This window comes from Zea mays, chromosome 7 (assembly GCF_902167145.1).
Source record: "Zea mays cultivar B73 chromosome 7, Zm-B73-REFERENCE-NAM-5.0, whole genome shotgun sequence".
NCBI classification, from domain to species: Eukaryota; Viridiplantae; Streptophyta; class Magnoliopsida; order Poales; family Poaceae; genus Zea; species Zea mays.
Genome location: NC_050102.1, coordinates 173,405,676 through 173,421,795, shown reverse-complemented (window position 1 = coordinate 173,421,795; position 16,120 = coordinate 173,405,676). Strand labels below are relative to the sequence as shown.

Here is a 16,120-nt window from a genome sequence, read left to right as displayed (position 1 = left end):
TTTGGCACCTGTAGAACTTATAGACTAGAACAAACTAGTTAGTCCAATTAGTTGTGTTGGTCAATTCAACCACCAAAATCAATTGGGAAATAGGTGTAAGCCTAATTCCCTTTCAATCTCCCCCTTTTTGGTGATTGATGCCAACACAAACCAAAGCAAGTATAGAAGTGCATAATTGAACTAGTTTGCATAATTGTAAGTGCAAAGGTTACTTAGAATTGAGCCAATATAAATACTCATAAGATACGCATGGATTGTTTCTTTATTTTTAACATTTTGGACCACGCTTCCACCACATGTTTTGTTTTTGCAAATTCTTTTTTTGTAAATCCTTTTGCAAATAGTCAAAGGTAAATAAATAAGATTTTGAGAAGCATTTTCAAGATTTGAAATTTTCTTTACTTGTTTCAAATGCTTTTCCTTTGACTAAACAAAACTCCCCCTCAATAAATTCTCCTCTTAGTATTCAAGAGGGTTTTGAGATACCAATTTTTTGAAGGTGCTAACTCTCTCCCCTTTTTGAACACAATAAGATACCAATTTGAAAATCATTAGTTTTAAAATTAGGTGGTGGTGCGGTCCTTTTGCTTTGTTCTAATACTTTCTCCCCCTTTGGCATGAATCACCAAAAACGGATACTTTGAGTGAAATGTAAGCCCTTTTTAACTACTTTCTCCCCTTTGGCAAACAATATATGAGTGAAGATTATACCAAAGACGGAGAACGGCTTGGAGCGACGGCGAAGGATGAGTAATTCGATGGAGTGGAGTGGAAGCCTTTGTCTTCGCCGAAGACTCCATTTCCCTTTCAATCTATGACTTGGTTTGAAATACACTTGAAAACACATTAGTCATAGCATATAAAAGAGATATGATCAAAGGTATATTTATGAGCTATGTGTGCAAAACATCAAAAGAAATTCCGAGAATCAAGAATATTTAGCTCATGCCTAAGTTTGTTAAATGTTTGTTCATCAAGTGGCTTGGTAAAGATATCGGCTAATTGTTCTTTGGTGTTAATATAAGCAATCTCGATATCCCCCTTTTGTTGTTGATCCCTTAGAAAATGATACCGAATGGCTATATGTTTAGTGCGGCTATGCTCAACGGGATTATCTGCCATGCGGATTGCACTCTCATTATCACATAGAAGAGGAACTTTGGTTAATTTGTAACCATAGTCCCTAAGGGTTTGCCTCATCCAAAGTAATTGCGCGCAACAATGGCCTGCGACAATATACTCGGCTTCGGCGGTAGAAAGAGCTACGGAATTTTGCTTCTTTGAAGCCTAAGACACCAAGGATCTTCCCAAGAACTAGCAAGTCCCCAATGTGCTCTTTCTGTTAATTTTACACCCCGCCCAATCGGCATCCGAATAACCAATTAAATCAAATATGGATCCCCGAGGGTACCAAAGCCCAAACTTAGGAGTATAAACTAAATGTCTCAAGATTCGTTTTACGGCCGTAAGGTGAGCTTCCTTAGGGTCGGCTTGGAATCTTGCACACATGCATACGGAAAGCATAATGTCCGGTCGAGATGCACATAAATAGAGTAAAGAACCTATCATCGACCGGTATACCTTTTGATCGACGGATTTACCTCCCGTGTCGAGGTCGAGATGCCCATTGGTTCCCATGGGTGTCTTCATGGGCTTGGCATCCTTCATCCCAAACTTGTTTAGAATGTCTTGAATATACTTTGTTTGGCTAATGAAGGTGCCCTCTTGGAGTTGCTTTACTTGAAATCCTAAGAAGTACTTCAACTCCCCCATCATTGACATCTTGAATTTCTGTGTCATGATCCTACTAAATTCCTCACATGTTGATTCGTTAGTAGACCCAAATATAATATCATCAACATAAATTTGGCATACAAACAAATCATTGTCAAGAGTTTTAGTAAATAAAGTAGGATCGGCCTTTCCGGCCTTGAAGCCATTAGTGATAAGGAAATCTCTAAGGCATTCATACCATGCTCTTGGGGCTTGCTTGAGCCCATAAAGCGCCTTAGAGAGTTTATATACGTGATTAGGGTACTCACTATCTTCAAAGCCGGGAGGTTGCTCAACATAGATCTCTTCCTTGATTGGTCCATTGAGGAAGGCACTTTTCACGTCCATTTGGTAAAGCTTAAAGCCATGGTAAGTAGCATAGGCAAGTAATATGCGAATTGACTCAAGCCTAGCTACGGGTGCATAGGTTTCACCGAAATCCAAACCTTCGACTTGTGAGTATCCCTTGGCCACAAGTCGGGCTTTGTTCCTTGTCACCACACCATGCTCGTCTTGCTTGTTGCGGAAGACCCACTTGGTTCCTACAACATTTTGATTAGGACGTGGAACCAAATTCCATACCTCGTTCCTAGTGAAGTTGTTGAGCTCCTCTTGCATCGCCACCACCCAATCCGAATCTTGTAGTGCTTCCTCTACCCTGTGTGGCTCAATAGAGGAAACAAAAGAGTAATGCTCACAAAAGTGTGCAACACGAGATCTAGTGGTTACCCCCTTATGGATATCGCCGAGGATGGTGTCAACGGGGTGATCTCGTTGGATTGCTTGGTGGACTCTTGGGTGTGGCGGTCTTGGTTCTTCATCCTCCTTGTCTTGATCATTTGCATCTCCCCCTTGATCATTGCCGACATCTTGAGGTGGCTCATTTATTTGATCTTCTCCTTCATCAACGTGAGCCTCATCCTCATTTTGAGTTGGTGGAGATGCTTGCGTGGAGGAGGATGGTTGATCTTGTGCATTTGGAGGCTCTTCGGATTCCTTAGGACACACATCCCCAATGGACATGTTCCTTAGCGCGATGCACGAAGCCTCTTCATCACCTATCTCATCAAGATCAACTTGCTCTACTTGAGAGCCGTTAGTCTCATCAAACACAATGTCACACGAAACTTCAACTTGTCCAGAGGACTTGTTAAAGACTCTATATGCCCTTGTGTTCGAATCATATCATAGTAAAAAGCCTTCTACAGTCTTAGGAGCAAATTTAGATTTTCTACCTCTTTTAACAAGAATAAAGCATTTGCTACCAAAGACTCTAAAATATGAAATATTGGGCTTTTTACCGGTTAGGAGTTCGTATGATGTCTTCTTGAGGATTCGGTGTAGATACAACCGGTTGATGGCGTAGCAGGCGGTGTTGACCGCCTCGGCCCAAAACCGATCCGAAGTCTTGTACTCATCAAGTATGGTTCTTTCCATGTCCAATAGAGTTTGATTCTTCCTCTCCACTACACCATTTTGTTGTGGGGTGTAGGGAGAAGAGAACTCATGCTTGATGCCCTCCTCCTCAAGAAAGCCTTCGATTTGTGACTTCTTGAACTCCGTCCCGTTGTCGCTTCTAATTTTCTTGATCCTTAAGCCAAACTCGTTTTGAGCCCGTCTCAAGAATCCCTTTAAGGTTTCTTGGGTATGAGATTTTTCCTGCAAAAAGAACACCCAAGTGAAGCGAGAATAATCATCCACAATAACTAGACAGTACTTACTTCCGTCGATGCTTATGTAAGCTATCGGGCCGAATAGGTCCATGTGTAGGAGTTCCAGTGGCCTGTCGGTTGTCATGATGTTCTTGTGTGGATGATGAACACCAACTTGCTTCCCTGCCTGACATGCGCTACAAATCTTGTCTTTCTCAAAATGAACATTTGTTAGTCCCAAAATGTGTTCTCCCTTTAAAAGTTTGTGAAGATTCTTCATTCCAGCATGTGCTAGTCGGCGATGCCAGAGCCAGCCCATGTTAGTCTTAGCAATTAAGCAAGTGTCGAGTTCAGCTCTATCAAAATCTACTAAGTATAGCTGACCCTCTAACACTCCCTTAAATGCTATTGAATCATCACTCCTTCTAAAGACAGTAACACCTACATCTGTGAAAAGACAGTTGTAGCCCATTTTGCATAATTGAGAAATAGAGAGCAAATTGTAATCTAAAGAATCTACAAGAAAAACATTGGAAATAGAATGGTCAGGAGATATAGCAAGTTTACCCAATCCTTTGACCAAACCTTGATTTCCATCCCCGAATGTGATAGCTCGTTGGGGATCTTGGTTTTTCTCATAGGAGGAGAACATCTTCTTCTCCCCTGTCATGTGATTTGTGCACCCGCTATCGATGATCCAACTTGAGCCCCCGGATGCATAAACCTACAAAACAAGTTTAGTTCTTGATTTTAGGTACCCAAATGGTTTTGGGTCCTTTGACATTAGACACAAGAACTTTGGGTACCCAAACACAAGTCTTTGACCCCTTGTGCTTGCCCCCAACATATTTGGCAACTACCTTGCCGGATTTGTTAGTTAAAACATAAGAGGCATCAAAGGTTTTAAATGAAATGTTAGAATCATTTGATGCCTTAGGAGTTTTATTCTTAGGCAATTTTGCATGGGTTGATTGCCTAGAACTAGATGTCTCACCCTTATACATAAAAGCATGGTTAGGGCCAGAGTGAGACTTCCTAGAATGAATTCTCCTAATTTTGCTCTCGGGATAACCGGCAGGGTACAAAATGTAACCCTCGTTATCCTGAGGCATGGGAGCCTTGCCCTTAACAAAATTAGACAATCTTTTAGGAGGGGCATTAAGTTTGACATTGTCTCCCTTTTGGAAGCCAATGTCATCCTTGATGCCAGGGCGTCTCCCACTATAGAGCATGCTTCTAGCAAATTTAAATTTTTCGTTTTCTAAGTCATGCTCGGCAATTTTTGCATCTGATTTAGCTATATGATCATTTTGTTGTTTAATTAAAGCCATGTGATCATGAATAGCATCAATGTTAATATCTCTACATCTAGTGCAAATGGAAGTATACTCAACGGTGGATGTAGAGGGTTTGTAAGATTTTAATTCTACAACCTTAGCATGCAATATATCATTTTTACTTCTAAGGTCGGAAATGGAAGCATTGCAAACATCTAATTATTTAGCCTTAGCAAGCAATTTTTCATTTTCAATCCTAAGGCTAGCAAGAGAAATGTTCAATTCTTCAATCTTAGCAAGCAAATTAACATTATCATTTCTAAGACTGGGTATTGAAACATCACAAGCATTTGAATCAACCTTAGCAATTAAACTAGCATTCTCATTTCTAAGGTTGTCAATAATCTCATGGCAAGTGCTTAGCTCACTAGATAGTTTTTCATATTTTTCTACTTCTAGAGCGTAAGCATTTTTAACCTTAACATGCTTCTTATTTTCTTTAATAAGGAAGTCCTCTTGGGTGTCCAAGAGATCATCCTTCTCATGAATAGCACTAATCAATTCATTTAATTTTTCTTTTTGTTGCATGTTTAGGTTGGCAAAAAGAATGCGCAAGTTATCCTCCTCATTACTAGCATTATCCTCATCACTAGAGGTTTCATATTTAGTGGAGGATCTTGATTTTACCTTCTTCCTTTTGTCGTACTTTGCCATGAGGCACTTGTGGCCGACGTTGGGGAAGAGAAGACCCTTGGTGACGGTGATGTTTGCGGCGTCCTCGTCGGATGAGGAGTCGGTGGAGCTCTCGTCGGAGTCCCACTCCCGACAAACATGGGCATCGCCGCCCTTCTTCTTGTAGTATCTCTTCTTCTCCTTTCTTCTCCCCTTCTTGTCGTCGCCCCTGTCACTATCACTAGATAATGGACATTTAGCAATGAAATGACCGGGCTTACCACATTTGTAGCAAACTTTCTTGGAGCGGAATTTGTAGTCCTTCCCCCTCCTTTGCTTGAGGATTTGGCGGAAGCTCTTGATGATGAGCGCCATCTCCTCATTGTCGAGCTTAGAGGCGTCGATGGGTTGTCTACTTGATGTAGACTCCTCCTTTTTCTCCTCTGTTGCCCTGAATGCAACCGGTTGTGCTTCGGATGTGGAGGGGCCATCTAGCTCGTTGATTTTCTTTGAGCCTTTGATCATCAATTCGAAGCTCACAAAATTTCCTATCACTTCCTCGGGAGTCATTAGTGTATATTTAGGATTACCACGAATTAATTGAACTTGAGTAGGGTTAAGGAAAACAAGTGATCTAAGAATAACCTTAACCATTTCGTGGTCATCCCATTTTTTGCTCCCGAGGTTGCGCACTTGGTTCACCAAGGTTTTGAGCCGGTTGTACATGTCTTGTGGCTCCTCCCCTTAGCGAAGTCGGAAGCGACCGAGCTCCCCCTCGATTGTTTCCCGCTTGGTGATTTTGGTCACCTCGTCTCCTTCGTGTGCGGTCTTTAGCGTGTCCCAAATCTCCTTAGCACTTTTCAACCCTTGCACCTTATTATACTCCTCTCGACTTAGAGAGGCGAGGAGTATAGTTGTGGCTTGGGAGTTGAAGTGTTGGATTTGGGCCACTTCGTCCTCATCATAATCTTCATCCCCTACAGATGGTACCTGTACACCAAACTCAACAATATTCCATATACTTTTGTGGAGTGAGGTTAGGTGATATCGCATCATATCACTCCACCTAGCATAATCTTCACCATCAAACGTTGGTGGTTTGCCTAATGGGATGGAAAGTAAAGACGTATGTTTAGGAATGCGAGGATAGCGTAGGGGGATCTTACTAAACTTCTTGCGCTCATGGCGCTTAGAAGTTACGGACGGCGTGTCGGAGCCGGAGGTGGATGGTGACGAGGAGTCGGTCTCGTAGTAGACCACCTTCCTCATCTTCTTCTTCTTGTCACCACTCCGACGCGACTTGTATGAAGGGGATTTCTTCTCCTTCCCTTTCCCTTTGTTGTGGGACTCTTCCGATGAAGCCTTCTCGTGGCTTGTAGCGGGCTTGTCGCTGGTCTCTATCTCCCTCTTGGCGTGATCTCCCGACATCACTTCGAGCGGTTAAGCTCTAATGAAGCACCGTGCTCTAATACCAATTGAAAGTCGCCTAGAGGGGGGTGAATAGGGCGAATCTGAAATTTAACAACTTAAGCACAACTTCAAGTCGGGTTAGCGTTAGAAATAGAAACGAGTTCGAGAGAGAGGGCGCAAAACAAATCGTGAGCGAATAAGATGTGAGACACAAAGATTTGTTTTACCGAGGTTCGGTTCTTGCAAACCTACTCCCCGTTGAGGTGGTCACAAAGACTGGGTCTCTTTCAACCCTTTCCCTCTCTCAAATGGTCCCTCGGACCGAGTGAGCTTCTCTTCTCAATCAAACGGGAACCAAACTTCCCCGCAAGGACCACCACACAATTGGTGTCTCTTGCCTCGGTTACAATTGAGTTGGTCGCAAAAAAGAATGAGAAAAAGAAGCAATCCAAGCGCAAGAGCTCAAAAGAACACAACAAATCTCTCTCTCTAATCACTAGAGCTTTGTGTGGAGTTGGGAGAGGATTTGATCTATTTGGTTGTGTCTAGAATTGAATGGTAGAGCTCTTGTAAGTAGTTGGAAGGTGGAAAGCTTGGATGACTTGAATGTGAGGGTGGTTGGGATATTTATAGCCCCAACCACCAAACTTGACCGTTGGTGGAGGCTGCTGTCGACGGGCGCACCGGACAGTCCGGTGCGCCAGCCACGTCACCTGGCCGTTGGGTTCCGACCGTTGGAGCTCTGACTTGTGGGCCCGCCTGACTATCCGGTGGTGCACCGGACAGGCCCTGTAGGCTGTCCGATGTGCCACCCGCGCGTGCTCTGCTCCTCTGCGCGCGCAGGCGCGCATTTAATGTGTTGCAGTCGACCGTTGCGCGCGAAGTAGTCGTTGCTCCGCTGTCACACCGGATAGTCCGGTGAATTATAGCGAAGTGCCCTTGGAAATTCCCGAAGGTGAAGAGTTCAGCCTCGAGTGCCCTGGTGCACCGGACACTGTCTGGTGGCACACCGGACAGTCCGGTGCGCCAGACCAGGGTGCCTTCCGGGTTGTCTTTTGCTCTTTTGTTTGAACCCTTTTCTTGGTCTTTTATTGGCTTATTGTGAACCTTTGGCACCTGTAGAACTTATAGACTAGAACAAACTAGTTAGTCCAATTAGTTGTGTTGGTCAATTCAACCACCAAAATCAATTGGGAAATAGGTGTATGCCTAATTCCCTTTCAAGACTGTATAAGCTTCAAATATAAAAGAGCGGTGAAAGATACACATGAATAAGGCAATAGCATCAAAAGTAAGACTATACCTTCAGAAGCTGTCAAATGGCAGAGGAGATAATACCATATACAAGTTATGCAAATAGGTGACTCTTCTTATGATCACACTATTCATCTATTTACCCTTCTCTTTTGCATACTAATATTTCATATTAAAGAGTGCATATTATTTGACTTTTCACTATACAAACATGTCGCGTATGTACTCTCTCGATCAAGGCTTCCTTCGAGTGCCGTTTTTAAACAAAGGTTTTCATGTTTTTTTGTCATCGTCGAAACTTCGCTTCTTAGCATCTTCGGTATTATCTGCTTTCAACTCTCCCTTGATAGACAAAGCAATATGACAAAAAGAAAGAAGGTTGTAGCCTTTAGATCCATTTCAATCTTCTAGGTCTTAAACAGTAACTAGAAATTGTTTTTATTATCTAGAGCCTAACTTCGAAGAGCTTCTCTCCAACAACCGCATACTTTAATATACAAGACAATTAATTATTAAGGTAAAAATTGTTATATTTTTAGGTAAATTGATGGAGATCCTGATCAGTTAGTGCGGGTAGACCCAAACCAATTATTGGTTAAAAATGTATCTCCAAAGCAAAGTAGGCTAGCTAAGAGGTGTTTGTTTGGGATTATAATCTGTCCTGGACATATTATAATTCCAAACAAACACTCTCTAAGAAAAAAGAGACATGAATACATAATAACAACTACATATCCATAGGCCAAAGCAAACAAAATAAATATCAAGGGTGAATGGAAAGTGATGCAACGGATATGACTCAGGCACATGATGACCATGCGTTGTTGGTGTCTCATAGTCAATCGCCACGCTAATAATGTGTTTGGTTTGAGAAATCACTCTATCCAAAATAAGGTGGTGTATTATGAGTCTATCCCTTAAATTTAGTAGAATAACTTCATTCTTCATATTGATACTAACTAACTATAAAGAATGAGTTGGTAATGGATTAACTCATTCTATTTCACAAACCAAACAGAAAAATGAGGAGTAAAAAGACGATGACTAGTTCATTCCTTAAACCAAACACTCTATAAAAAAAGAGACGTGTCTAGTGATTTATCAAGGTCTACGGACCCTAAAAAAGCTGATAATCCTTTTGTAGTGTTTTAAAGAATATGTCGGGACGCAGATAACCCGACCATTTTGTGCATTTTACAAGACCATTCTGTGTGCACTTTACAATACGCATGACCGTGACGCTCGTCTTTATTTGGCGATATCAGTTACCATTCTTTATGGTGTAGGGCTCAAATTGTCATGACAGTATGACACTGAATACTAGATTCACCAGTGTATGTGTAGCATATATTAACCACGACTAGAAGCTAGTCACGCGGTTCAAATTGTCAAGACACTTGAATACTGAAACGTACAGTTCAAAGTTAAAAAGTCACGCATGTTTGACACCTGAGACTTCATAACATTTCGGAGAAAAGAGCCACTTGATCTTTACAACGCAAATTTATATATATTACCACGGGTACAACGTGCATCTCCGTTAAAGCATACACAGGACAGAGGAAACATAGTAGTGGAATCTCCAAGCACAAAGCTACGTCTAGCTCGTAGATCAGAGAAAAAAAGGGTAGCTATGGCAATAAACACAGGAACTGAACACAATATATGGTGGTGCTGAGAAGCTCCAGACTTCAATCACCATGTAAAGCATTTGACGGGGCCTGACTTTATTGGTAGTACCTACGCCGGTATTCGATCACAGGATCGAGATGGATCGTGCATCGGTTGATATCTAGGGTCACCGAAGCATTTCGGTGACAGGTGTGTTGCTGTCGAGATCAGCTGCAAAACTACACTGGGAAGACCTCACCTGTTACTTGACAGTGCGGAGCATCCATGGTGGCAGGTTGCCCCTGTTTGCTTGTGCAGGAGCAGGAGACGGTTCAGACTCAGATTCTGCTGCCCCTCTATGTTGACATGGCCTAAAATGGTGAGAATGAGTAAATTAAGTAATTATGCTGGCTGCTGTTGCAAAGTGCACTGCTCAAGCGAAATACCTTCGACAGATGTACAGAGTGTTTGGTTTGAGGAATGAGCTAGTCCATTATTTTATCACTCCTTACTTTCTTTGTTTGGTTTGTGAAATGCAATGAGTTAATCCATCACCACCTCATTCCTCATACTTAGTTAGTGCTAATACGAGAAATGAGGTCATCCCACCAAATTTGAGGAATATACTCATGATGCATCACCTCATTTTGGATGGAGTGATTTCTCAAACCAAACATTCTCTTATGGTGTGTTTGGTTTGGGAAGTCAACCTATGCTTCATAAGATGATGCATCATGAGCTCGTCCCATAAATTTTGGTGGAATCAACTCATTCCTCGTGTATATATTAATTATTACCTTATGAGACATGAGGTGGGTGATGTATCAACTCATTTTATTCCACAAACCAAACAAAAATGTGAAGAGTGAGAAGATGGATCAACTCATTCCTCAAACCAAACACCCCATTAGCTATCAAGGTGAAACCTCATGCTGTTTTCATTTATGCTTAGCATTCAGCAAAGCTACTTTCAAGCATGAGTGTTTCTACATTTTACCAATACCTTTCATAATTTTTCCATTATTAACAAATCTTGTCATAGTTAACCATCAGCTAAAGTGCTACCTTTTTTTTGCTAGAAATGAAGGGCAACATTTCAGTTTAGTTAAGTGCAGTAATTAATTCAGTGGAAGCGTGATACCCTATATTTAGAGTTGGCATGGAATCTGGAACTATTGGTGGTGAAAGTGATGGGGAGCTTGTTGATGCTCCATTTTGCTGCTCCCGGAGCTGCGCGTTCATCAAAGCCTTGTTTTTCTCCTTCTCTGCCTCCATGAACTGTTTCCAAAAATACAATTAACATCAGGGTATGACCTCCTAGACCAAAACTATCACTATGCCATAAACGAGAAAGGAAGCATTACCTTTTGCAGGACACCGTTTTGATCTGTAAGTGCTTTCTCCTGCACACATGAAGACATATGGTTGTAAAGATGCACCACAAATCCTATCAGCAATCAACATTCTGGGATTTTTGAAGATCTGTTGCCAGACCAGCTATAGTTACCACAACTAGTCTGCTCAAGCACTTCGACCTGAGTGCATTCTGTCTCATTATCCTTTTCACTATTTCATGGTAAAATGCCACTCAGTAAGCCATTTCCTAAGTTTAGGGCGTTCACCGGAGATCAATTTCACGTCCAACTCAAACTAACTCGTTTCATGCCCCCCCCCCCCCTATTCCACCCATGATGGCATGATGGTCATCAGTTGTCCCGTCTCCCACCTGAAAACTAACTTGCATTTCCTAAAAATATCTAAGGGTGACACACAGATTCAGGTCTTCCATTGATGCTCCCTATCTGAGACTTCTACAACAGAGACAAAACTTGACTCTGGTTTAGAGTATATTTCTGTGACAGTTGCATGATGAATGGTGAAAGCAGATTGCGAATGTTAAACTACATTGAAAATACACTAATCACAATGAAATATGTGTACAATTATGTCATGATGTGACTGAAGTTAACGTTTGCTCTAATTCCCCAAATGCTGGAGGTGTGCTCGTAACAATAATTTTCACTAGTGACTCATGTAACACACGCAGAATGCCAGGTACAAGGGAATCTAGAGTGTAACTGACCTTTTTCTGAAGCGCGGAAATTGAATCGAACATGAGCTGATTCTGTACCAAAAAAAAATAGAGCTATAATATAATAATTGACTAAGACGTTAGTAAATAACCAAACTAGCTGTGCACCGAACAACAAATTTAAACCCAATTTATTCACCTTTCTTGACCTAATATGCTTCAAAGAACTGTCCAGTTGTTGCTCCAGTTGCTGGAGTTCTTTTATGGTCAGTGAACTCAATTGTTCTCCTAACAGCTGCCTTCCGTTAGGATAGACAGATACAGTAAGTCAGTGTCAGTAAACATTATCATAACCAGAATAAGGGTCCTCTTGAGCAAGTCTGGGGTACCTTTGACTCTTCTGAAGTGCATCAAGTTTGGATTTTAACCGGACATATTCATCTCCCCAATTTGCCTGGTATAAAATGGACAACATATCAATGCTCATATTGCTGCAACAATAGTTCTCTGATAGTTATAGTAGATATCCCATAATTATACCTGGTCTTCAATACTTGGGTTAAGTACTGCCCTTTCTTCAAATGAGTAACGCTGGTAACGCTCAAGAATGCCTTCCATGCTGCAAAAGAAGTATCATATAGCAATGTCATGTTCCAGCATAATATATTAAGACAAATAGCCAGGTGCAATTTTCTTTTTCTTGTACCTTTTGTATTACTAGATGAAGTATATTAGTATTGCATACAAAACGACAAAATTCACGATGAACAACGTTCAAGATATCAAGATTTAATTTCTCCCTATTTGATAAATGTAAGATATATATATAGAAGTATATTCTCCCGATTCCAGAATTGCAAAAGACATTGGACAGCTAACCTTAAATCACATGCATAGCTAGATGCAAGCATGGTTATGGAACAACGTCTGTCATCACATGCACACATAAGTGGGTCATTACTTAATGAACAGATGGTGCTTCATATATAGTTCATACATGAACTCAGAAAGGGTATTTTAGAACAATAAAACAAGTCAAGAGTAAATAATGATGTAAAAATAGCTCTAAAATGTAGCGAGCTACTCAGTTGTTTGTGCAAACAATGTTTTCCATCACTTTGATACTATAATCTGTGGATCGATCTAATATAATCTTTTAGACAGATTTGGCATCTACCTTCTTTGTCGGGTTTGAACAGTAAATTTTGTAACATCTTTAGAAAATTAGCAAAAGTATAGTGATATACATTTTTGTAGGAATCTATTGATATTTCAAATTCAAATTCGTAGTTGTAATTAGCATGGTTTTCTATAATCCACAACATATAAAAATGGATCTACATTAAGCCATATCATATTATTTTTTAAAATAAAATTCATTACCGGCATGGGTACTTGTAGTTTCAGCTAAAGAAAATGTCATCAAATTTTGCGGTGACTCAAGCCACAATCTCTATCAACTTCGGATCTTATCACCAACACATATCACTCGTGTGCAAAAGCTAAAACGTGCTTATTATTTTTTAACATACATATTTTGTCTCCAGCACTAGAGAGTACAGATAATCCAGTATGGGGAGGGTAAGTTAACTCAGTGACATTTTCCCTGAATCGATCGGTTATATATGAATATGTTGCATGGTCAGAATATGTACTCATGCCAATTTAACCTCCTAGAATCTAACTTATAGCAGCATAAGGTCAATTTTTGCTATAATCAAGCATCTATTTTCTAAGATAGCCGTGTTGTTTAAGGAACCAAATTTGAAACTGTAATGAAATATGTGCCAAAAAATCAAACTAATGTTTAAATATTATGATCACCTTGTATACCGTTTATATAATACTAAAATGTGGAACAGGGACAATCTCTTAATATATGACACATGCATGAATCAGAGACACCACACAAGAGCAGAATTGTTCTTCTGGAATTTCTGAAAATATTCAGATAATTAATAACACTTCTCCATATGAATCTTCTACAGCATGACCACAACAGCTGTTTGTATAGAAATTTGTGCACATTTATCACAGGCTATCTGAAAAATCGACAAGATGCACATATACAAGGAACATCGAAGCAGAAAATAGTATAGAGGCTGTTTGGTATGACATTTTTATCTGTGATCCATCTATTCCCTTTCTTTTCTGTTTGGTTGGGTCAGTCCGTAACGATTCACAAATGGATACGGAGCCATATCTTTTCGACGTTAACTAACCAAACGTATCTCTGTTGCACTGTAACCAATAGTCGTGGGATCCGTTCAGGTTACGTTAACCACTCCATGCAATGAACCAAACACCACCATAGAGATACTGATAAGCATATCCTTCATCATGCATGCAAAAGACAAAAGAAGTGTTTCCTTTGCAATAAATTATGCTGAAATAATACACCTACTTGATACTGAAGAGTTTGATCGCATGATGAAAAAAATATATTTTGGCAATCAGAATCCTTCCAGCGACTGATCCTCACCTCTTCACAGTATTTATGAACCAAATAATAATCCTGACCACTTTCTATATACTAGCCATTAGTCAGTCACACCTCAAAGCTTGGGACATAATTTGCATGGGCTAATTGACATTCACCAGCACCACTACTCATAACATTCTCAGTTTGCAAAACTACAGTATCCCGCTCAATTTGCGTATGCCACTGTGTACGTACGAACGAATTAACCAGCAAGCGATGATTCCACGGTTGAATCATCTGAAGCGATCGTTGACCGGCCGAGCAGTGTCCATGGAAATAACTATAATTAATCCACATAGAACTAACACGTAATAACAACCATACATGCATGTGTCTACGTTCTACAAACACCTCCCACAGCTCAATCCCCATACAAGTTCGATGAACGCAGCAGATTGACACATGAAAAGTGATTCCAAAATCATGCGTCGACACCCAGCACTACAAACACCAAGCGGGCGAACATAGAAACCGGCCGGCAGCGGATTGACACATGAAAAATGATCCAAAAATCATGCGTCGAAGCACACCCAGCGCTTCAAACCCCGAGCGGGCGATCGTAGCAACCGGCCGGCAGGAACAAGGGGATCGAATACGTATACCTGGAATGGCTAGAGTACTCGTAGAGCTTCCCCTTAGTGGAGAAGACGATGAGCGCGACCTCTGCGTCGCAGAGCACGGAGATCTCGTGGGCCTTCTTCAGCAGCCCGTTCCGGCGCTTGGAGAAGGTCACCTGGCGGTTGATCTTGTTCTCGATCCGGCGCAGCTGCACCGGCCCCCGCCCCATCTCCGCCGCCTCGCCACCTACCCTCTCCCGCTCACTCTCGTCGCAGCAATGGTGATGGGGACGTGTGGGAGGAAGACGGGAAGGAAAGATCAGGTGCCTCTCGAGTCTCGACTCGAGTGGTGCGCAGGCAAGAGAGCTAGGAGAAGAGGAAGGGAGGGGGCGGTTTTAGATGGGAAGGAAAGCGGTTTGGCGAAACCACGGTGGTTTCGCTCGTCCCGCTGTCGTGTTTTGATTGGACGCGGGGGTTTTGGAGCGGCGTGGAGGCAGCTAGACCGTCGGATCATGACGGGGATCGTTATTGCGGGCCAGAAGGATGGGCCTAGCGAGGCCGGCGTTCGAGTGATGCGCTCGTCAGGGCGCGCGGGGCAGGGATTGGTCGAGCCTGGCGTGGGCCGGAAGGGTGCGGTTCAGTGGTGAGATATGGTTTTTTCCATTTTGCTTGTTCCAGTTCCAGTCCAGCCTTCCAGGGTCGGTCGGGCACAAGGGAGCGAGATGGCAAGTCAAACGTCGCGTTTGCTGCAGGGCGTCTGGCTGATGGGTCCACACGGGTGTAGGACCGGATGTCTGTGAGGCTATTATCAATAAAAGTTTTATGGGAGTTTCATGCACATTTAATGGTATGTCACGTCAGCATTTTGGACGTTATGCCATATCATTTAAAATGAATGGGTTTCAGAGATAAAATTAGTTTGATGTGGATGAAATCATGTCAACCCGTTTTCAAAGTCTTGGAAACTATGTGAAATGTCCATTGATAGTGGTTTGTTTAATCTTACCATATTTTACTAACATCTATTGGTTATTTAGTTGCATCATTTAATTAGTATATTAATCTATGAAAATGAAAGTTTGCATTGAGAAGTATTATTTCATTTTTAGTTTCATAACACTTTTGATGATGTGGCATTGTTGGAAAGAGCGATATGAAATCCCTATTGTGAACAGCCTGAGTGTCCTCCCCTGTTTCTTTTTCCCTCGGAGAAACTGTGATTGAGGGTTTTGAATAACAAGGAATTTTAGCCCACTCAATACCGTTTAATTCTCTTTGTCCAAACAAATCATTATTGTAGATTATTCATTATTATTAGGAAAGATTCAGGTTACCCTCCATACCTATTAGGCTTTATTTGGATACTTTGTATAGTGTTTTATATATTATAATTTGTGGCT

General features: G+C 41.5%; 1 protein-coding gene across 2 annotated transcripts; it reads right to left on the bottom strand.

The window, feature by feature from the left end:
• Nucleotides 1-9,494: 9,494 nt before the first annotated feature.
• Nucleotides 9,495-15,339, bottom strand: LOC542045 (Agamous-like MADS-box protein AGL8). Of its 2 annotated transcripts, none has more exons than XM_020540718.3 (8): nt 14,766-15,339; nt 12,222-12,300; nt 12,071-12,135; nt 11,881-11,980; nt 11,733-11,795; nt 11,014-11,052; nt 10,791-10,927; nt 9,495-10,020 (listed from the first exon to the last, which is right to left on the bottom strand). In XM_020540718.3, exons 1-8 carry the CDS (start codon nt 14,948-14,950, stop codon nt 9,912-9,914), a joined length of 777 nt encoding a protein of 258 aa, XP_020396307.1. In that variant the 5' UTR covers nt 14,951-15,339; the 3' UTR covers nt 9,495-9,911. The 2 variants fall into 2 exon arrangements, with proteins under 2 accessions (XP_020396307.1, NP_001105155.1); NM_001111685.1 differs by having other exon boundaries at nt 9,532-10,020; nt 11,733-11,774; nt 14,766-15,038.
• Nucleotides 15,340-16,120: the final 781 nt, after the last annotated feature.